The sequence below is a fragment of the Chiloscyllium plagiosum genome, unplaced genomic scaffold, assembly GCF_037043375.1.
Source record: "Chiloscyllium plagiosum isolate Xiang-an unplaced genomic scaffold, Cpla_swu_hap1 HiC_scaffold_3, whole genome shotgun sequence".
NCBI lineage: Eukaryota > Metazoa > Chordata > Chondrichthyes > Orectolobiformes > Hemiscylliidae > Chiloscyllium > Chiloscyllium plagiosum.
In genome coordinates, this window is record NW_028270141.1 from 59162897 (window position 1) to 59186621 (window position 23725).

The window sequence follows — 23725 nt, forward strand, 5'->3', positions numbered from 1 at the left end:
CAAGCCAGTATTCACTCAAATCATACCACAAAGGGTTAATCTTTCCACCAGCTTCTGTCTTTGCCTTTGTCTTTGTGTCTCTCTCTCTCTCTGTCTTTCTCTTGCTCTCTTTCTTTCTCGCACGCTCTTTTCGTGCCCGCACTCTTTTTTTTCCTCTCCTCTCTCTGTCCCTTGAACCCTTCAGTCAGTGAATGTAATTTACAAAAGAATGTTTTCTCTCTCTCACTCACACATGAACATCTTCCAACTTTCAGCCTTTGTATTTTCCTAGCCTTTAAGTGTATTGAGACATTCACTCTCCAGAACAATCAAGGTGAAGGATCTGAGCTTTATAAATTCAAACATTTTCATGTATACCACACTGAACAGATATCAGGATTGTTCTATTAGATGCATATTCCACTCCGCTTACTAAATTAAAAATTATTTTGCTATTGAGTATGTATTTTGTTAAGAGTTTTTGATATAAACCAGCAATTTAGTTATCTGATATACCACTGTGAAATATGTGCTTCCAGCATGAGAAGAAAGTACTGCCACACATTCCACAAGTAAACAAATGTTATCACCTTATTTAGACGATCCATTGACAAGAACAGATGTCCCCAATTCTTCTAAACAAACGTGCCTCACTCCAGTGGTCGAATGCTTTCCTGCATCTCCTGAGCAGATGTAAAGCTACTGACATTCTCATATGTAGCAAGGACTGTTCTCACTGTAATTTGATGCTACTTTGTTAATTTAATTACACAGTTTTATTACTGTTTAGAAATGAATAGGTTATCCAATAAACTTGCCCCTTTGTGGTTGTTCTTAATGTGGGTTCTTCCCACATCGATTCTTTTTCCTTCCCAAAAATTTGCCTCTTAAAATGATTTTTGTTACTGGCAAAACGTGGTAATTTCTCGGCTTTTGCATGAAGTATTTATCTAAATTCTATAGCCTTAATTTGTATGTTGTCATTATCTTTAAACCTGTCATCAAAATTGTGATATTAGCTGATCTAAATTTATTAACTTTTTAGCTTTCTATTAGATCACTTCAATGGTTCTTCTTTCTTAAGTCTGTCTTCCTAGCTATCCTTTAAATTCTTGTGACCAGCTATCATCATGGTGGGCCTACAACAATATACCTTATATTCAAATAATAGATGATCTTGTGTACAAAATCGCCTCTACTTATAATCTCTAAAAATCCAAATTGTTTATGCTTGTCACGCATTTGCAGCTACCTCCTGGAAGAGGTGGGATTTGAACTAAGCAGCCTGGCTCAAAAGTAGGGACACTACATGAATAGCTCATAATTGAAGTCCGCTGTTAGTCTGGTGTTTGCACATGTAAACACATGCTGTCAAGACAACCACCACACTGATGTGTCCTGTATTCCTTTTATGCAACTTTTGGGCAAAATTGGCAGGAACAGTCTCTGAACTGGAAACTTTGTAACAGTGAGATGTTGGGAAAGTGTGGGTTTCAACTCTTCAAAATTAAGGCACACATTAAACATTGACCCCAACATTTTGGCTAAGAATCTAGTCTTAAAAACTCAACGTTAGGTATTGATGTGTTCTGGTTGTCTGTCCTCCATTCTAGATTGGGGAACCAAGTGTCTTCAGAAAAACACCATTGACTCTTGTTTTGCTTTCTATCTTCCTGCTAATGTAGTCTGTTATCTGCTCTTTCCACCAAATCTGTTCACTGGAGCACTGGTTTCCATTTTGTGCTTCTGCAGTCCTCTTTTCTGACATATTTTGTAGATTGGTACAATATGAATATCACTTATTGATTTCAATTGCTTTCATTTAAATTTATCTCTCCACAACTCCATTTTCTGGCACAGTTTTCTAAACTATTTGTATCTGTCTCAGTCCAATCACTTTGTTGTTTATACTGTATGGTCTGAGCGCTTAATAGTCTTGTTTTGATCCATTTTTAACATTTTAATTTGTATAATTTGCAATTAACAGAGATCCCAGGGGCCTTGGTGCTCGACAAAATACTTTCTAGCTTGGAAGGTTAACCCTTCTGACTATGCAGTGTTTCTGTTTAATTAATTTTTGTACATGTAACTTCAGTCATTCTCTGCCTTATCCACGACTCAGCATCTTTCCATTATTTACCATAGAACCTTGCTATTCTAAATATATAGTATACATTGAATGTTCCTCATCTGAAATAGACGTTGTGACTTTTAACAAACATTATTCTTGACCTCACCAGCTTCATGCTATTTTACCTGTACTTTATCAGTACAAATGAGCCCTGAAACTATAATTTTATTATTTCATAAGGCATGGTATGGCAAAGGCTCAACTGCGTTATTTCCATCACCAGGTCTTAAACAAGGAAGAACAAGAATTAGCTGCCAGGAGTGAATATAACTTTGACCATCCTGATGCTTTTGATTTTGACCTAATTATACATACCTTGAGGAAGCTAAAGAAAGGGAAAAGTGTGAAGGTTCCTGTTTATGACTTCACTACGCACAGTCGAAGAAAGGATTGGGTATGTAAAAGACCTTTCAATTACTTTTTTTTCAACAAAATTTGAATTGAAATTTTAACACATAGCTAATGATACAACACGGTTGCTAATAAAACAACTTTAATGGAAGAAAACCTTTCCAGGTTAGATGGAAGCTGCTAAGAAAACACCTTAAGTTGATGTGTGTAATGATTGGAACCAGGCTGATCTCATTGACTATGAGGTTAATGGACCAGGTTAACAATCCTAATCAATCAGTAAAGCTTGTTTGAATAATATAATGAGGCGATGAGAATTTCCTCAGTTCAGGCAACTGACTCCGAGCTGGCTAGCCATAGCCAGTGTACTGTGCACAAGTAAATAAATGGTAATTTGGTGAAGGGATACTGGCCTCTGTGCAGTTATTTCAGTGGTGACTAGAGAAAACAGATTGTGCCTGAAGAACATTCACTTGCTAGTCATTTTTGAGTTGAGGTAAGCATTTCTGGCATTATGCCTTTGTTTGGGAAGCTTGACGCATTTGATCCTGCTATCAAAGACTGGGCTCACTATGTGGAAAGAATGTGACTTTTTTTTTCCCCAGGCAAATGACATTAGGGTGGATGAAAAGTAATCCTTTTGACTGCTTGCAGACTTTCTGCATTCTCTGTTATAAGCGGCTTAATTTTCCCATAGGCATCAGACACTGGAGCTGCTGAAGGAATATTACCTCCATTTCTGAGACACAATTGATTTTATTTGGCTGTTTGAGATTTCTGGGAATCTGTAATGGGATTTTTGACAAGGTTGAGACGACTGGCAGAGTATAAAGTTATAGAGATATACAGCATGGAAACAGATCCTTCAGTCCAACTCGTCCATGCCGACCAGACATTCTAAGTCTAGTCCTGTTTGTTAGCACTTGGCTCATATCCTTCTAAACCCTTCCTATTAATTATGTCTATCCAGATCCCTTTTAAATGTTGTAATTGTACCAGCCTTCTCCATTTCCACTAGTAGCTCATTCCATACATGTACCTACCTTCTGCATGATAAAAGTTGTCCTTTAGATACCTTTCCCCTCTCACCTTTAAACCTAAGCCCTCTTGTTTTGGAATACCCCACCTCTGGGGGGAAAAAGATCTTGTTTATTTATCCTATCTACGACCCTCCATGATTTTATAAACATCTACAATGTTGTCCCTCTGCCTCTGACACTCCAGGGAAATTAGCCTCTCCCTAATAGAGGTGGCAGGGTGGCTCAGTGGTTAGCACTGCTGCTTCGCAGTGCCAGGCAGCAGTTCCAGTCTTGGGTGGGTGACTGACTGCGTGGACTTTGCACATTCTCTCCGTGTCTGCGTGGGCTTTCTCTGGGTGCTCCAGTTTCCTTCCCCAGTCCAAAGATGTGCAAAGTTAAAAATCACACAACACCAGGTTATCATACAATAAGTTTAATTGGAAGCACTAGCTTTCGGAGCACTGTTCCTTTATCATTTTCCACAACGACCTGATGAAGGAACGCCTGGTCTAACTTGTCCATGCCAACAAGATATTCCAACCTAATCTTGTCCTGTTTGCCAGCATAGCCCTCTAAACCCTTCCTATTCATGTACTCATCCAGATGCCTTTTTAATTTTGTAATTGTACCAGCCTCCACCACTTCCTCTGGCAGGTCATTTCACACAGAGGACAGTTTGTATGTGGAAATGTACCCCTCAGGTCCCTTTTAAATCTTCCTCCTTTCACCTTAAAGTTGTGCTCTGTAGTTTTGAGATCCCCTAACCTATGAAAAAGACGTTTTGCTATTCACTGTATCTATGCCCCTTATGATTTTATTTACCTCGAAGGTCGGGAAGAAGTCCCAGCCTGTCCTTCTAACTCAAATTCTCCAATCCTAGTCACATCCCTGTTAATCTTTTATTCAACCTTTCCAATTTAATAAAATCCTACCTATAGCAGGGTGACCAGACTATAGTATTCCATAAGTGGCCTCACCAACATCCTGTACAACTGCAACATGACGTCCCAACTCCTATACTCACTGGTCCCAGCAATGAAGGCAAATGAGTTAAACACTTTCTTCAAGACGCTGTCAACCTTTTGGTGCAACTTTCAAGGAACTATGTATCTGCACCCCTGGGTCTTTATGTTCAACAACACTCCCCAGGATCCTACCATTAATTGTATAAGTCATGCCCTCCCTTGTTTGACTTACGAAAATGCTACACCTCAAGTTCATCTGCATTAAACTCCATCTGCGATTTGGCCCCCTGGCGCAGTTGATCAAGATCCTGTTGTTCTCATTGTAGCCAGCCAAGAAGGTTATCTATGTCACCAATTTTGGTGTCATCTGCAAACTTACTAACCATGTTTCCTATATTCTCATCTAAATTGTTTATATAAATGACAGACAGTAGTGGAGTTGGCACCAATCCCTGTGGAACACCGTTGATACTAGTGACCAGTCCAATAAACAACCGTTCACCACCACCCTCTGTCTCCTAGTGTTGAGCCAATTTTGTATGCAATTTGCAAGGTCTCTTTGGATCTCATTTAATCAAGTTCAGTTCAGTTCAGTTAAGAGTCAAGTTCAGTTTCTGATCAATGATAACCTCCCAGGATGTTGATATTGGGGGATTCAGCGATGGTAACACTGTTCAGTGTCAAGAAAGGTTGGTTAGATTCTCTCATCAGAGATGGTCATTGCCTGGCATTTGTGTGGCATGAAAGTTACTTACCACTTTATCACTAAGCCTGGATGTTGCTACATTTGGATTAAGACTGCTACTAGCTGAAGCTCACATTGACTTCAAACAGGCACTACACCAGCATTGCCCATAGAAAATGTGGCAAGTGTAGCACAGGAGCACAGAGTCATAGAGATATACAGCATGGAAACACACCCTTCGGTCTAACTCGTTCACTCGTTGCTGAACATTGTTCAATTATTGGCGAGCGTTTTCACATCTGATCTTGGAGGGAGGCAACTGAAGATGTTTGGGCCTAGGTCACTATGCTGAGAAACTCTTGCAGAGATGCTGTGGAGCTGAGATGACTCTCCAACAACCACAACCATCTTCATTTGTGCAGGTGAAAACATTAGAGTAAAAATATTGAGATTGAGAATATTAAGTTCATTGCATAGGAGAACAGATTTAATGTGGATCTTGAGCAATCAAAACTTAGTGTTGTATGGTATGTTGGAGATGAATTTATGGAGAGCAATTGTTGTCAAGTGATAAGGAAGAAATTGGAGCACTTGAGTCTAGATTTGGAAGGATATGGACCAGGAGCAGACCGGTGGAACTAGTTTAGTTGGCGATTATGTTCAGCATGGACGAGTTGGACTGAAGAGTCTGTGTTCTATGACTTTGACTCGAAATGATAAGTTCACAGATAATTGTATTAATAACTTTGAACTGGGGGGGATAAACACTAGCAGTGACGTAGAATTGAAGGTAGGGGTTCCTGGGCACACTCCCCATTAAACCCCACTCTACATCTGGCACCTTCCCCTGCCATCAGAAGAGGCGCAAAACCTGTGCCCACATCTCCCCCCAAGGCCCCAAAGGATCATTCCAAATCCAGCAGAAATTTACTTGCATATCCTTGAACTTCATTTACTGCATCCATTGCTGTGTATGTGGTCTCCTCTAATATCAGAGAGACCAAGCGCAAACTCGCCAAACAATTCAGGGACCATCTCTTGTCCATACACACAAAGCAACCCCACTTTCCTGTAGCCATCCATTTCAACTTTTCCCCCACACCCCTCCCCAATTCCCCCATGACATGTCTCACCGCCTCAATGTGAAATTCATCAGTGTACAAATCTCCTCTTCCCCATCCGATCCCAGATCAACCCACATGACTTGGCTCCACCCTCTTGACCTGACCTATCTGTCCATCTTCCTTCCCATCTATACACTCCACTCTTCCTACTGACCTTCACAGTCACATCCTACCTTCGCTCACTATTGCCATCCTAACTACCTTTCCCCTGGCCCCACCATCCCCTTTCCCTATTTATTTCTCAGCCCCTTTTCCCCTCCACAATCCTGATAAAGGTTTAAGCCTGAAACATTGACTCTCTTGCTCCTCATATGCTGCCTCACCTGCTGTGATTTTTCCAGCTCCACACTTTATCGTTCGTGGTAGTGAACAGAATGGCTTCAGATTCTGGTCTAAGTCAAACTGGATAATTTAGATTTTGTACAGTTCAGTGCAACTGAACAAAATAGCATGACAGCTGCTGGTAAGAGAAGAGTTTATGAACTAAAAATGCCTGCTTCAGTCTTGATCTCCAGTTGGGCTCCTGCATAATTCCTATGAGACAACTGAAAGATATCTGATTAAGGGATACAGTAGAGGGATGGAGCTAAGTGGTATTGGAATAACTTGCAACCCAATATAAGTGCAAACTATGGTCAAGCAAGGTTGTGTCATCACACCAACACTCTTCTGTATGTTCTCTTCGCAATTCTCCATCTCAACTCCACGAAGCTTCCCCCAGGAAAGGAGCTAATCTACAGGATAAACAGGAAACTGTTAAATATAAGTCACCACCCAGTCCAGAACTAAGACCATCTCTGTCACTGAGCTGTAGAATGCAGATAATGTTTGTATAACCACCATCACTGCATTCAAGGAGGCATAACAGGGGATGGGCCTTAGGCTCAACATCACAAAGACAAAAGTCCTCTCATCCTGCTCCCAACTGAAAATACTGGCTTCTGACTATCAAGATCTATAGTAAGCCACCAGACAACATGGATTTATTCTTGTGTTGTGGAAGGTTCCATGGCGCCATAATAGCTTTTGAAGAAACAGTTGTTTGACTGGAAAGGTGTGAGCCCTGACACTGAGCTCAGGTTCTACAACACAGCAGTGTACAGTATGCAATGTACAGTAGATGCGTCAAATCCCTCATGAAATTCACCAATACCTTTGTAAAATCCTGCAAATCTACTGGTAGGATAGCTGCTTAATATCAGTGTCTTCTCTCAGGCCAATATTCTTGCCATCAAGTTAATGGTTACAGTCAGCTGCCTTGGGCAGGTCACATTGTCTAGAAGCTTAACATGGGACTCCCAAATCAAGCTCTCTACTCTGAATTCAATCATGGAAAGAGGTTAGTATCCATCATTAAAATTTCACTAAAAATATGCAATATTCCCACTGATCTGTGGAAATCTCTTCCCAAGACTGAAACAAAGCCCAAGTATCTGACCCACCCACCTGATCAAACGCCAACTGTGCACCTGTGGCAGGGTGTATGGATCTAGCATTTGACTCTACCTCAGGACCCATAAATCCAGACAGACAACAAGTCATCATTGGTTCCTAAGGACCTCCTAAGAATACAAAGGAGAAATCACAAGCATATTTTATTTGATCTTGCAGGTAAAGAATGGCCACTTATGAAGGGTAACTCTCAACTGTTCCAATTCATCTAAGTGTGAATTTCAATATTTTTTCTCAATACTGTACTTGTATTTTTAAAACAAGTGCCCTGGCTTCCAAAATAAAGCATATTTTAAATCTTAAAATTTCCCATAAGTTTCAAATGTACAGAAATCAATACTGGTACTTCCATTTGAATTTGGGATAAAAGCTCAATGTGTGAAATATTGGACCCGCAGGAGGCTGAAAAAACACAGCAAGCCAGGCAGCCTCAGGCAGCCTCAGGAAGAAGTGTTATACCCGAACTGTTATCCTCTTCACCTCCTGATGCTGCCTGGCTTGCTGTGTACTTCCAACGTCCTACATGTCTACCTTGGATTCCAGCACCTGCAGTTTTTTGTCTCTAAATCTTGGACCATGGCTCCCAAATTTGTGTTCGTCTCAATCAAAGCAGTGAATTTAACTCCACTCTAATATAAATTATAAATTGCAAAATAAGTAACTATTAACTGCAGTGCATAGTAAAAGGACTATTTACTTCCTACTTTGCATGTTGAGCATTAGGAGAAAGTGAGGATTGCAGATGCTGGAGACCAGAGTTGAAAAGTGTGGTGCTGGAAAAGCGCAGCAGGCCAGGCAGCGTCCTAGGAGCAGGAGAATCGATGTTTCGGGCATAAGCCCTTCTTCAGGAATTCCTGAAGGAGGGCTTATGCCAGAAACGTCGATTCTCCTGCTCCTCTGATGCTGCCTGGCATGTTGAGCATTGTATTGAGGAATCATGTCTCAGCAGAAATATCCCATTTTGATAACATTGGCACAGTGTGGGTGGCACAGTGGTTAGCACTGCTGCATCACAGCGCCAGAGACCTGGGTTCAATTCCTGCCTCAGGCGACGCTCTGTGTGGAGTTTGCACATTCTGGGTTTCCTCCGGGTGCTCCGGTTTCCTCCCACAATCCAAAAATGTGTAGGTTAGGTGAATTGGCCGTGTTAAATTGCCCGTAGTGTTAGGTGAAGGGGTAAATGTAGGGGAATGGGTCTGGGTGGGTTGTGCTTCGGCAGGTCGGTGTGGACTTGTTGGGCTGAAGGGCCTGTTTCCACACTGTAAGTAATCTAATCTAATCTAATCTAATCTAATCTAATCTAATTTCAAATAAATGTTTATGTTTAAAATGTATTGCACATCTGTGATGAGCAGTAACCTAACCTGGAAAAAGGGAAGTACCCAATATGCAAGTTCAGAGTGACATAGCACCGTTTCAAGATGATAGTTACAGAAGTACCTTTGTAGTCAGGAAGACTATAGTATCGATTGCTTTTGAAAATATATTCAGCCTATTGAGAGTGTGAATTATACTGTCCACATTTAATTAATTGCTCTTGCTCCTACATGCTCTCTTTCACTCCAGAGCGTTCTCGCTCTCTCTCATGGTCTCGTGCACTGGCACTTGTGTGTTCTCGCTCCCACACGCTCTCTTGCACTTCTGTTACGAAGCTGTGTAGAATAATTGTGAATTGAAAAACAGTGTGTTGTCCCTTTAAGAGATAAAAGTGCTTTTTTAAGTTTAGAGTCAAATAGAGAAGGAGTTTGTGGGGAATAGTACAGACAGTTCTAAATGGAAACATGTAACATTTGGTTTTGTTAATGAATATCTTAGGCTCGTTTTACGACAAGTTTGATTTAAATTAATTGGCCAAATTCAAACACACACAAATTCAAAACCAATTGAATTTAAAAACTGATGATATTGACTGCCTGAAGCCATTCATATTATGAGAATTTGCTGCATCGGAAAATGCTTTCTGAACAGAGAGCAAACCTGCCATCTGAGAAAGAAACACCAGGCTTTCGCAAGAAATTGCCATCATCTCTAACAGGTACTATCTATCGAAAAGGCACATTCAGTGAATATTCTTGATACCTGAAAATGATGGAGAAGCCATTTCAGACAGAGGAAGATGATGGGAAATGACGCAGAAAGTTCAGGAGGATCCATTCCGTGTGAACCTTAAGACTAAGTTTTGATTCATTGTTCTTATTAATTGTGTTTACGTAAGTTTTATGAAACACCATATGTATTAGAATTTAGTTCAGTAAGGGAATAGGTAGCAATGGAAGAGATTTATTGCTTATGTTAATAATTCTGTTAATTTGTTCACTGTTGGAGTTAGATAAATAAATTGTCACTTGTTTATTACCGAGTGGGTGAAAGGATTCCTTTTTATTTAACCTCATTCATAACCGTTTGGGGGTAAGAGGTAGGTTATACCACTTTTCATGGTTTTTTTTAAATCAGATTACAAGGTGAGGCGATCTATTCTGGGTGTTTTGGTTTTAATTATCAGAGTATTTATCTCCGCTTTGTAACACTTCTCTCATTCCCGTGCATTCTCACTCACTCTCTTTCTTGCACACTCCATCACTCTCATACACTCTCGCTCTCACATGCTCACTCACACGCTCTCTCTTGTTCATGCATGCACTTTCGCACATACTTGTTCCTGCACTTACTCTCGCTTTTCTCGCTTCTTCATGCTCTCGCTCCCTTACGCTTTGGCTCCAACATGCTCCCTCAATCTTGCCTGCTCATTTGTGCTTGCACTCTTGCACTGTCGTGTATTTGCTCCCTCATGCTGTTTTCCCATGCTGTGTCGCTGCCTAGCACTCTTGCATTCTTGTATCTTTGCAAGCTCCATTACACTTTCGCGCTCTCATGCTCTCGCAAACACTCGATCTCTCACTCTTCTCCCTTATGCTTTCGCTCTCGTGCTCTTTTGCATTATCGATCTCATGCGCTCCCTTGCGCTGTGGCTCTCAAGCGCTCACTGACTCACTCCCTTAGTCTTGGACACTTTGGATCTCAGTCATGCACTACCTCTCATGTGCTCACTCACACCGTTCTTTGTGCTCTGGCTTTCACGTTTTTCCCTTATGCATTTGAACTTAGGCGCTCCGTTATTCTGTCATTGCTTCATGTGCTGCATCATGCTCTCACTTCCTCATGCGTTGTCTCATGCTGTCACATTCTCACCGTGCCCTGGAGTCTTAGTGTGTGCCCTTCACATCCTCATATCCTCGCGTTCTCCCTCGCAACTTTGCATGCTCCATTGTGTCCTTGCATTCTTGCATACTCTCCCATTCCTTCGTGCTCTCGCGCATTCGCTTGTACCCACCCTAGTTCGCATACCCGCTTGCTGCCATGTGCCTTCTTGCTCCCTCATGCCTCCTTTGTTCCCTTGTGCACTCCCTTGTGCCCACGTGCTTTCTCTCCCTAGCGCTCTCCTGCAGTCCCCGTGCGCTCCTTTTGTATTATTGTGTCCTCGCGTGCTCCCTCAAGTTCGTTCTCTCTCATTCCTTGTTCCCTCTTGCTCCTCTTCATTCCTGCTGTCTTGCTCTCGTGCTCTCTCACACACTCGTGCTCGCCCACTCTCTCTGTCCCTTGCTCTCACAAGCGTGTTCTCCAGCTTCAGCGTACTCTTGTTCCTTCGCACACTCATTCCTGCATGCAAACCCCTTGCTATCTCAGTCCTGCTTGCTCCCTCACACGGTCTTATGCAGTCTCGCTTCACGCACTCCCTTGCACACTCGTTCCCACTTGCACCCCCTCGCACAGTCTCTTGCACTCTCTCCTCACGCGCTCCCTTGTGCTCTCTTTCCCTTGTGCTCTCGGTTCCTGTGCACATTTGCGCATTCGTGCTCTCTCGCGCATTCACTCATGCGTGCTCTCTTACACACTTGCTCTCAAACCCCCATGAACTCTCGCTCCTGTGCGCTCTTGTGCACTTGTTCCCATGCTCACTCTTACTCTTATGTGCCTTCACACTGCCACTCCTTTGTGTTCTCTTGTTTTCTGGCTGTCACACACAACCCCTCATGTACTCGCAGTCTCTCTCACCTTCACAGCAATCTTTCATGCGCTCCTTCGTGTACACTCACTCTCACGCATTCTCGTTTGCTCACACAATCCCTTCTATTCTCACATCCTCCCTTGCTCTCTCTCCCTCCTGCCGTCCCCCCGTGCTCGCCCGTGAGTTCTTGCCTTCTCTCTCGCTCTCTCATGTCTGTCATCTGCTCCCTTGTGCTCTCGGCACTCCCTCGTGCTGCCATTCCCGTGTGCACCATCGCACTCTCACTCTCGCATGCTCTGTTACTCCCTCGCTGTATGTCTACCATGTGCTGTCTTGCATGGTTTCTTTTGATGTTGATGCCTTCCATTTTTGCAATGTTGCATGCTCCCTTGCACAGTCTCTCACACTCTTGCTCCCCCGTGTTCTCTCACATTCTGTCTCCTAGGCGCTCTTGCTTGCACATGCCTGCTTATGCTATGGCTCCCACTGATGCGCTGGCTCCCACACAAGCTTTCACTCACTCACACGCTCTTGCTCGCACCCGCTCTTGCTCCTGCACTGTTGTGCACATCTCTCGCTCCCATGTGTTCTCCCTTTCTCTCATACATTCCCTTGCTCTTGTGCACTCTTGCCTTCGCATGCTGTCTCTTACACACTCCTCTCACTCCCTCGCGCACTTACTCATGCTTTGTTGCTCTCTGGCCCGTGTGCTCTCTCTCGTGTACTCTCACGTCATCCTTCGTCCTTGTGCTCTCCTTTGCATCCTCATGCACTCCATCATGTCCTCTTGCTCTCTCATCCTCGCCTGTTCCTTTGTGCTATGGCGCCCTCGCACACTCCTTCATACTCTCAACCCCTCACACTCACTCCCACTCTCTTGTGCATTCTCTCTTGCTCTCTCACGCACTCCCTTTCTCTCACCCCCCCCCCCCCCCGACTCTTTGCACTCTGTGGCTCGCACGCACTCCCGTTCTTGCACTCTCGTGTGCTCAGTCAAACCCTCAGTCTTGTGTGTTTCCTCGTGCTCTTGCTACCTCACGTTCTTATGCCCTCACACACTGCCTGACGGACTCCCGTTTGTGCGCGCTTTCACTCCCTCGCACCATGTTGAAGAAAACTCTCAGACTCTGACCTTGCGAACTGATTAGTTTATTACATGATATATCATGGGGAATTCACCTTCCTAACTGTGGTTCGGTGTTATTCCCAAGTACATCAGGATACTACAGGTTTATATAGAGAAAACAGATAGAAGCTGATCGTTAATTACACAGTTTGGCATGCTTACAAGTTGGCACTAAATTAGAGGTTAGTCATTAAGTTCAAAACTAAAGCAGATATCCCTAATTGGCTGAATGACTGACTGTGAAGAGGTGGGACTAGAGAAGGAAGGAGGACTAATTGGAAAGTCTATGTCAGCTGGTTCTACAGCCAGCGCTGATCATTCAGCAAAGGGAGGAGACACTATTTTGAGAAGGAAGATAAGGACAACCTTTCACATTACCTCATAGTAAGGAGTGCATAGCTAGTAAAGTTCTGGCTGGGGACACAAAATGAACTCTCAGCCGAATCAGAAAAATGGCTTCCAGGCAAATAATGTTAACCTTTCTCTAACAATCTTCTCCTTTTTATTTTCATAATCAGAAAGGCAGGTCTGGGACTTCAACAAAAGGTGGAATGTATCCCGAACCAGGTGGGTTATTTGGAGGGGGCGATTCTGAGTCAGTTTGGTTACCCTCTGAATCCGAGCCGATATCCTCCTCAAATCCAGGGTGTGAGGGCCTAGGGCTGAGGGCTTGGTGGTGACACAAGGGCTCATCGGGAAGGTAACCTTAACTAATTGGGCTATGGGGGTGTAGAGGGTAGTAGCAATGAGCTGTTAATGCGCAGCACTGTTTGAGAAAAACAATCAAGAGCGTGATGACCACTAGGGCAATAACCAGCACCATGAAACCCTGAACAATGGCACTCCTCCTCTTTCCCCCCCCCCAAAACCCGAACCACTTGCCCATCCAGGTCCAAAGATCCCAATGGGAGTTGGCAGTATGAAGCCTACTGGCCGCCTCTCAGCTGTGGTCAGCAAGATTGGTGATGTTTCCACTGGCATCGGGGATATAGGTGCAGCAGGCAGAGCCGATGAGGGCACATATGGCCCCCCCTTCTCGACCAAAAGATAGTCTAGCACCATCCAGTTCTGGAGGGCAGCCATCTCCGCATTAATCTCCTTTAGGGCTGAGGCTGTGTCATTGGCCACCTTCTCTAGGAGAGATGCCAGGTGCCTAGCTTCGATGGTCAGCCGGGCGGTCCCATAGAAAGGGATGGATACAGCTCAAATGGAGATAAAGATCTTTTGGAGCGAATTCTGAGCAGCTCGAATGGGAATGAGTGGAAATGGTAGATGTAGGGGAATACATAACCAACATAGCAGCTACCAACCCAGGAGATTAAGGGTAGGCCTTATGGCCACAAATTAATAGGTGCCATTATAGGTACCTAGATGGTCCGTCTGGGTGCCAGTCCAAAATGTCCTAAAAATAGTGTCACCCGAGGTTTTGTTGGGGGTCTTAAGTTGAGTATACTGCCTCTTGTAGTGGACTGGATAGACTTTGAGGTAAGGAGCAGGGAATTGTTGCAACTGCTGTATTTAGCAACCCACCCACCGGGAGATTAGAATACTTAGTGTGGAAGCAGGCCCTTCAGCCCAACAAGTCCACATCTGACCCTCCGAAGAGGGACCCACCCAGACCCATTCCCCTACATTTACCCCTTCACCTGCACATTTTTGGGCTGTGGGAGGAAACTGGAGCACCTGGAGAAAACCCACGCAGACACAGGGAGAATGTACAAACTCCACACAGACGGTTGCCTGAGGCGGGAATTGAACCTGGGTCTCTGGCGCTGTGAGGTAACAGTGCTAACCATTGTGCCACCATACTGCCCATGGAGAGTCGCTTTTAAAACAAATAGTTCCCAGAGGTGCACCCAGCCTTGTGGTGTTTGCAAGGACCAGGGCAGGGAGTGCACGCAAGAGGTTGTACCGGGGTTGGAACCAGCCTTTATACTTGTTCAAGGTATACCCTGCTGACTATTATCTGTTAGGGCAAGGCCCAGTTTCTCGAACCCACTGGGAAGTCACAATGTGGCCACCTTGGAGGACCGATTCAGTTCCAACCACCGTTCAGCAGTGTCAGATTCATTGAATGGTTTGGGTTGAAGAGGGATTCCTCCTTGAGAATGAAGAGGAATGTGAGCACATACCCAGCAGCTGGAACGGTTAATCTCTCTGGCGTAGGTATAAAGAAGGTATTAGAATGTACCTCGTGAATGATAAAATGCTGTGCTCTGTTCCTTGGATCTCATTCAAACCCCACCAGGGGGTACAGAGCTAGGAGGGACACAGAAGAGGTAGACAGTCACTGCCCAGATGGCACAGCTGGTGGATGTGCTGATGTTTCCGGTGTTTGTTGTTCAGGGGCTTTCTGGTCATGTTGTTTGGGCGAAGGCGCTCTTTTGCAATGGGTGGCGTGTGTCCATGCAGGTACTCCTTCAACCTTGACTACCATTTGGGTCACCAGGACGACGAGGTATGGGCATTTCCACCTAGGAGAAAGAGAATTATTTTCAACGGATTTAATCATCACAGATTCCCCTGGGTGGATCAGATGCATGGGACCATTACCCGGCGTGAGGAGGGCCTCCTTGACCAACTTATGGTTGTGGGTGATGACCTGGCACAATGATTTGGCATAATCCAGAAGGGACTTATGAGTGAGAAGTAGTGCCACATCTGTGGGAAGTTTGGGGGGTCGGAGTCCTGTGGGCATTAAGCGGCCCATGAGTACCTCAGAGGGAGTTAGTCCCATAGTTTGATTAACTTGGCCCCAGAGAGTGTAAAGGGCTAGTGGCAATGCCTCTGGCTAGGGTAGACCCGTATCCTGGGTGCCCTTGGTTAAAGTAATTTTAAGGGTGCCATTCATCCGTTCCACCATCCCCGAGGACTGGGGCTGATACGGAATGGGGTGTTTCCATGTAATACCCAAAATTTTATTAACCCCTTTTGTGACCTCAGCAGTAAAATGCATCCCTCTGTCACTGTTAACACCATTCGGGATACCAAACCGAGGAATCACATCCTTCATGAGACACTTAACCACTGTTCTAGCATCATCCTTAACGTGTAGGGAAAGCTTCCTTTGGAAAACATATCCACTATGACCAGCAGTTATTTAAAACCCTGTTTGGGGGGCATGTGGGCAAAGTCGATCTGCAAATGATGAAAGGGTCCATCGGGAATAGGCAAGTGACCATATTTGGCCAGTGGTTTAGCATTATTATTCTGGAGGTAGATCAGGCAGCGGGAAACTAGCGCTTGTGCTGCCGCAGCGAAGCCAGGAGCATTTCAGCTTTGTCTTACTGCACGTATCATTCCCCGTCTTCCTGTATGACCAACTCCACGAGCAGCCAGTGCCAAAACATGCAGATGTGATCGGGACAGACGATTCTACCATCCGGGTGTTGTACTAGTCTTAAGCTGCCTGATTCCTTCGCCCCTATACGTGCCCAACTATCTTTCTCGACCTGAGGGGCGTGCTGCTGAGTGGCCCCTATCCCATCCACCGCTAAGTCTAAAGTGTCTTTTGACTTCCCCGTCTTGAAAGCTTGCGAAACACATATAATGGGGGTTAAAGCTGCTCGTTTGGCAGCTTGGTCAGCACGTGCATTCTCTCGGAATATTGGATCGTCTGTAGCAGTATGAGCTGCACACTTAATCACAGCCACAGCAGAGGGAAGCATTATAGCCTGCAGAAGGTTGTTGATGAGCAGGGTATGTTGGAGGGGTCGTCCAGAGGAAGTAATAAATCCTCTATATTTCCATAGGGCTCCAAAATCATGGACTACTCCAAAAGCATATCTGGAATCAGTGTAGATATTAACAGACTTTCTGTCAGCTAGAATACAGATCCTGGTGAGGGCAAACAATTGGGCTGCTTGCGCAGAAGTCCCGGCAATGCAGCCGATTCGAGGGTATCGAAAGGGGTGCACATTGCATATCCAGCCAACATTTGATGGTCTGATGGCCGATAAGATGAACCATCAGTAAAGAGAATCATGTCTGGGTTGTCCAATAGGGTCTCGGAGGTCAGGGCAGGGGGTAACAACCTCCTGGACTGCCTGCAAGCAGGTGGGTCATGGGAGGTTGGGAGAAGGGTGGCCGGGTTCAGCGTGGGTGTGCGTTGCGATGTAAGTTGGTACGGGATAGTAAGATGACCTCATAGCCAGTTCTCCGTGATGCTGTAAAATGTTGGGTTACTGCTGAATTTAGCAGCAGGGAGACCAAGTGAGGCACAAATACAGTGCACGGATAATCCATCACAAAAGGGGTGGACCTTTCCGCCATTACGGTGGCAGCCGCCACAGCATGCAAACAGGCCAGCATTCCCCTTACAACAGGTGGTAACTGTACAGAATAAAAGACTACACGGCCTCAGAGATCCCCATGCATCTGTGTCAAAATGTTGGACGCATACCCCTCTTTTCCTGTACATAAAGCTGAAATGGCAACATACAGTTAGGTATGCCCAGAGCAGGAGCTGAGGCCAGGCGTTGTTTAAGTGTGTCAAAGGCCCGTGACATCTCAGGCGTCCATGTCACCCGGGTCAGCTGCTTTGGTGAGGAAGTCTCACAGAGAGGCGCATCAACAATACGATAGTCTGGGATCCAGTGTCTGCAATAGTTCACCATGCCGAGGAAAGACAGCAGTTCAGTACGCGAAGCAGGAGGAGAGAGTTTGACAATGGCTGCAATGATAAACCTCTGATAAACCGTGCGGAAGCTCGTAACCCAGATACTATACTTTCTTCTGGTACAACTGCATTTTCTCCAGTGAGACTTTATGTCCATCCTGAGCCAGACAGTGGAGTAGTGCTACGGTGTCAGTCATGCAAGCTGCAGGTGAGGCCAAAGCCACAAGCAAGTCAACAGCGTACTGGATCAAGGTATTGTGACCTGGCAGGCAGAGGTCCTTCAGGGTTCAGTGCACTGCAGAAGCATACACAGTGGGGCTGTCAGTGTACCCTTGGGGAAGCCGTATCCATGTGTATTGGCGACCACCGTAAGTAAAGGCAAAAAGGTACTGACTTTTGGGGGACAATTTAATGGAGAAAAAGGCTGAGCATGGGTCTATAACTGAAAAACAGGTAGCGGTAGCAGACCTGAACGAGCCAACCATAGAAGGAAGCAGGATGCTTAATCGGATCGGGGCATCCTGGACCATAGCACAGACCTCAGCATGAGTCCAAGGCTTATCAAAAGGGACGTCCCCAATCATGAGATGGGGAGCCTGGGTGGAGAACTTCGCCGCGTCCTGGGAGCGGAGTCATGCCAAAATGGTTACTTTGCCCAGGAGCGGCACCATCAGAGGAAGAGGAAACAGTAGCCTCCGAGCTGGAAGTAGGGACAGTCGCAGCAGGACCAGCAGGCCGAGCACTAGGACCCTGCGAAGCAAGTGAGGTATCGGGTAGGTGTGGAAAGGCAACAGCTCCAGCACCTTGAGCAGCATCCCGACCGTGCAGCCGGGAGGCCACACGAGCAGCAATTTCATCAACCTGAGAGTCGGAATCTGAGGTAGGGATGGCATGTTAGGGATACTGGGTGGAATAAGGTGGAGGTGTGGTATAGGGGGTATCCGCAGGAGCGGAAGGGACAGCACCTTCAGTGGAACGCTGAGAGTGGTTTTTAGTCTTGGGGGGTTGATGGCCTTTAGCAACTTCCTTAAACTTTTCCAGACAGCCGAGCAAGTACTCCATGTCTCAGGAGGGATCCCCGTAACCACGCTCAATGTTCACTTGCCAGTAATCAATCTTATCCAACCGAAAAGAGCCTCCATGAGGGCAATTGCCGTGGGGCTATCCGTACAGATCGGAGGTGAAAGGGGTAACATACCGGCTGTCACCAGTCTCCTTCCAGACTGTCAGCCGGCGACCCCGGGGGAATGAAAGGGTCTCCTCTCACTTTTGCATCAAACATACTTACCATGGTGCTTTACGATAGCCTTCGAGGGGGCAAAAGCTCAGGGTCCGGCCTGCACAGCGGAACAGGATTGGCCTGTCCCGGGGGCTGGTGCTTCAATCAGTCCCGTAGATACTCACAAACCCATCGCCCCAACACGGAATTGCAAGCAATCACCTGTAAACAAAGAAACAAAACAACCAAAACACACAAAGGCAAACGACTTAGCAGTACTAATAGCAGCGCCGCAACCACTCCTCAAGGTCCTTACAGAAGCAGTGTTATGGACCACAGACCATCTTCCATCTCGCCCCGGGGGGATCAGCCAAAAATAAATTTAATGCAATCTTTCCCTTATTCAATCTTGCCCTCAGGGCAAGGCTCAGGTCAGGAACACGCGTGTGGCCAATAAAAGTAATTTCGAGTGCCCCTTCACACTAACAGTCAACTGAACACCAATTTAAAGCACTGTCTCTTAAAGACAAACCCCACAGTAAATGAAACTGCAGGTCCGGCTAACCTAGTAAAATAGAGGCCAAACCGACTATGCCAAATGTTGAAGAAAACTCTCAGACTCGGACCTTGCGAACTGATTAGTTTATTACACGATATATCATGGGGAATTCACCGTCCTAACTGTGGCTCGGTGTTATTCCCAAGTACATCAGGATACTACAGGTTTATATAGAGAAAACAGATAGAAGCTGATCTTTAATTACACAGTTTGGCATGCTTACAAGTTGGCACTAAATTAGAGGTTAGTCATTAAGTTCAAAACTAAAGCACTATTATGCATTCTACAAGTGGACAGATCAAATGATATCACCACCTGCTCTAGTTACACAGATTGCTAATACTAAGCAGAGATATCCCTAATTGGCTGAATGACCGTGAAGAGGCAATAACTAGAGAAGGAAGAGGGACTAATTGGAAAGTCTATGTCAGCTTGACTGGTTCTACAGCCTGCGCTGATCATTCAGCAAAGGGAGGAGACACTATCTTGAGAAGGAAGATAAGGACAACCTTTCACATTACCGCATAGTAAGGAATGCACAGCCAGCAAAGTTTTGGCTGGGGACACAAAATGGAACTCTCAGCCGAATCAGGAAAATGGCTTCCAGGCAAATAATGTTAACCTTTCACCAACACACCAACTGACCTTTTTTCCTACATTTGCTATCTTGCATTGCAACTCTCTCGCACGCTCCAGCTCTCTGCTCACTTGCCTCTGCATGCTCCTTTGTGCACTCGTGCTTCTGCATGCTCCCTCAGAACTCTAGTAATCTCTCGCATGCTCCCACTCCTGCGCACTCCCTCAAGCACACCCGTCTTCCATCTTCCCTTACTCCTGCTGTCTTGATTTGGAGATGCCGGTGTTGGACTGAGGTGTACAAAGTTAAAAATCACACAACACCAGGTAATAGTCCGACAGGTTTAATTGGAAGCACTAGCTTTCAGAGCGCCGCTCCTTCATCAGGTGGTTGTGGACAACCACCTGATGAAGGAGCGGCGCTCTGAAAGCTAGTGCTTCCAATTAAACCTGTTGGACTATAACCTGGTGTTGGGGGTTTTTTAACTTCCTGCTGTCTTGCTTGCGTATGCGCTCTCTCACGTTCCAGATTGCTCTTGCACACTCGCTGTCACATGCTCTTGCTCCCGTGCTTTTGCTACCATGCAATCTCACTCTGTGCTCTTGCTGTCTCTTGCACACTCCAGATTTACACCTCTTGTGGTGGCAAGGGAAGGTACCAGGAGTGGAGGGTGTGTTGGTGGGGGGCATGGACCTAACAAGGGAGTCGCGGAGGGAATGGTCTCTGCGGAATGCTGAAACAGGTGGCGAGGGAAATCTCTGGTGGTGGGGTCTGACTGTAGGTGGTGGAAATGGCAGAGGATGATGCACTGTATCCAGAGGTTGGTGGGTTGGAAAGTGAGGACCGTGGGGTTCTGTCCTCAATAGGGGGGTGGAGTTCAAAGGTAGCGGTGTGGGAAGTGGAGGAGATGTGCTGGAGGGCGTTGTTGACCACATGGAGGGGAAATTGCGGTCTTTGAAGTAGGAGGATATCTGAGATGTTCTGGAGTGGAATTGGTCCCCCTGGGAGCAGATGTGGCAGAGGCGGAGAAATTGGGAGTAGGGGATAGCGTTTTCACAGGAGGGTGTGGGAGGAGGTGTAGTCCAGGTAGCTGCGGTGGGTTTGAAGTCGATGTCTGTGTTGAGTCGGTTGTCAGAAATGGAGATAGAGAGGACCAGGAAAGAGAGGGAGGTGACCAAGATGGTCCAGGTGAACTTGAGGTCAGGGTGGAAAGTGTACGTGAACTTAATGAACTGTTCAACTTCCTTGTGGGAGCACGATGCAGCGCCGATATTGTCATCGATGTAGTGGAAGAAACGGTGGGGAATGGTGCTTGTGAAACTGTGGAAAATGGACTGTTCCACATACCTGATGAAAAGGCAGGCATAGGTGGGGCCCATACGGTTCCTATGGCTACCCCTTTCATTTGAAGGAAGTGGGAGGAGAAATTGGTGAGGGTGAGGACTGGTTCAGCCAATCAAATGTGTGTCGAAAAGGTACTGGTTGGATCAGTGGGAGAGGAAGAAGCAGAGGGTTTGGAGGCCTTCGTCATGGCCGATGCAGGTATACAGGGACGGGGCTGTCCAGGGTGAAGATGAAGCATTGGGGGCTGGGGAATCGAAAGTCGTGGAGGGTGTGGGTGGTGTCCTGAATGTATGTGGAGAGATTCTGCACCAAGGGGGACAGGACAGTGTCAAAGTAAGTTCAGTGGGCTAGGTGCTCGAAACGTCGACTCTTCTGTTCCTCAGATGCTGTCTGACCTGCTGTGCTTTTCCAGCACCACACTTGTTGACTCTGATCTCCAGCATCTGCAGTCCTCACTTTCTTCCTGCATTTAGTCATGGACTACTTCAGTATTTGAAGACTCATGAATGTTGCTGAACATTGTGCAATCATCAGTGAATATCCACACTCTCCTTTAGGTGGAGAGTAGGTCATTGATGAAGCAGCTGAAATTGTTTGGGTCTAGGATACTAACCTGAAGAACTCCTGTGGAGATGTCCTGAAATTGAGATGGCTAATTTCCAAAAACTACTACCATCTTCCATTCTGCTGAATATGACACTAACCACTGGTTCCTTAATTTCCATTGAATCTAATTTTAGTATGACTTCTGATGTCACAATCTGTCAATGCATCCTTGAAGTGAAAGGCAAGCACCCTCACCTCACCAATGGAATTCAGCTTTTTGTCCATGTTTCAACCAGAGTTTCAATGACGTCTGGAGCTGAGTAGTCCTAAATTTCCAGATCATCTCAACAGGGTTTGAATACTGTACTTCCTAATTCTGTTTTGACTTAACTCAGTCCTAATTTTTTGAAGTGATGTTTACATTGGGAGCATAACAGGAGGAGGCCATTCAACTCCTCTTGCCTGTTCTGTTATTCCACTACATCATGACTGATCTTCATTGTCTGAGCAAAATGAACAACTGGACACGTTGTTTGTGGTGATGGTACCACTTTTGGGACGCTTGGAGAGCTTTCACATTCATTTAGAAAAGGATCAATTTCTCAGTACTATTTGAATACAATGTAGAGCATGAACACAGTGCAAAGTAAGCATTTAGAATATTATTTTAGTAATTAGAGAAATGGGTTGTGATGTTTGTGAGTAAATAGTCAAAAATGTACTAAGACAAAACTGTAAAAAAAATTTGCCTTAAGAAAGAAGACAGATTTATGTTTCCATAGTTTTAGTTTTGGATGTGGTAACTTTTAGTTTATGTCCTTTATTTAATCATGTCCTCTCAGTGAAATTTTGCATCTTTAGTGAAGTTAGGACAATTAAGCTGTGCTCGTGCTGAGTAAAATATCATTTCACCTGTACTATTAATGTTGCTGAACATTATGCAATCATCAGTGAATATCCACACTTATGTCCTTTTGGTGGAGAGTAGGTCATTGATGAAGCAGCTGAAATTGTTTGGATATTAATCTGAAGAACTCCTGTGGAGATGTCCTGAAATTGAGATGGCTAATTTCCAAAAAGCAGATATCTGCTTTTAGGTTCTGCACCTTCAACATGAAGTGAAATATCAGGAAGTTAGATATCTGGCATATATACAAAGTAAATTTGGAGACATTTGAATATGAGAGGAAAGCAAAACTGCTTAGAAGAATTGCCTCGTACATTGATATCTGGACTCTGAAACTCAGAAGCTGAAACATGTATAATAGATTCAGTTAAAAATCTCATAATACCAGGTTATTGTCCAACAGTTTATTTGGAAGTACAGGTAGATAGCCCTTTATCCGAAATCCTGAAATCCGAAAAGCTCTGAAATCCGAAGGTTTTTTTCTTGAAGTTTTTTCCTCATTAACAAGGTTGTTTGGCGTTCAGTTTAATGCAACTCCACACCCACTCAATGCGTGTCACTCAGATGCGACGTGGGTGGGCGTGGCCCAGCACTGGCTGGCCTCAATTCTATCTCAGGGCCTGTAGTACTCACTGAGTCTGCTGTTTGGTAAGATTTTTTAAAATGTCACAGTCAAACTGTCACTTATTCCGTATGGAATATCCCAAAGTATGCCTTAAAGGATGGTCACTTGAAGATCCAAGGCTGAGTGGCCTTGACCGCTGAAGTGTTCCCCAACTGGAGGGAACATCTCTGTCTGGTGATTGTCCATTCATCCGTTGTCATAACATCTGCTTGGTCTCGCCAATGTACCATGCCTCGGCACATCGTTATCTGCAACGTACAAGATAGACAACGTTAGCTGAGTCACATGAGACACAGCTGGCCAGGGACATTCAGCCTCAGATGTTTGGTTGACTGTCCTTCAAGGCAGACTTCGGGATATGCAATAACGCAGAGTGGCCAAGCCAGAGCCAAGTTTGGTACCCATGAAGGTGCCCTCAACCAGGACCACACGTCACATGTCATGTCACACCACAGGTGACCCCAGTACACACACTCTACACTCACGCACACT

The 23725-nt window shown here is 45.2% G+C and overlaps 1 protein-coding gene across 5 annotated transcripts in view; it reads left to right on the plus strand.

Annotated features, from left to right (window-relative positions):
- The window catches only part of LOC122548623 (uridine-cytidine kinase-like 1), a 205683-nt gene that overhangs the window by 75334 nt on the left and 106624 nt on the right, over positions 1 to 23725 (plus strand). For all 5 annotated transcript variants that reach the window (XM_087979769.1, XM_087979785.1, XM_087979778.1 and 2 more), the window contains exon 4: positions 2334 to 2504. In XM_087979769.1, coding sequence (XP_087835895.1) covers positions 2334 to 2504 — 171 coding nt within the window. The remainder of the gene's footprint in view (positions 1 to 2333; positions 2505 to 23725) is intronic.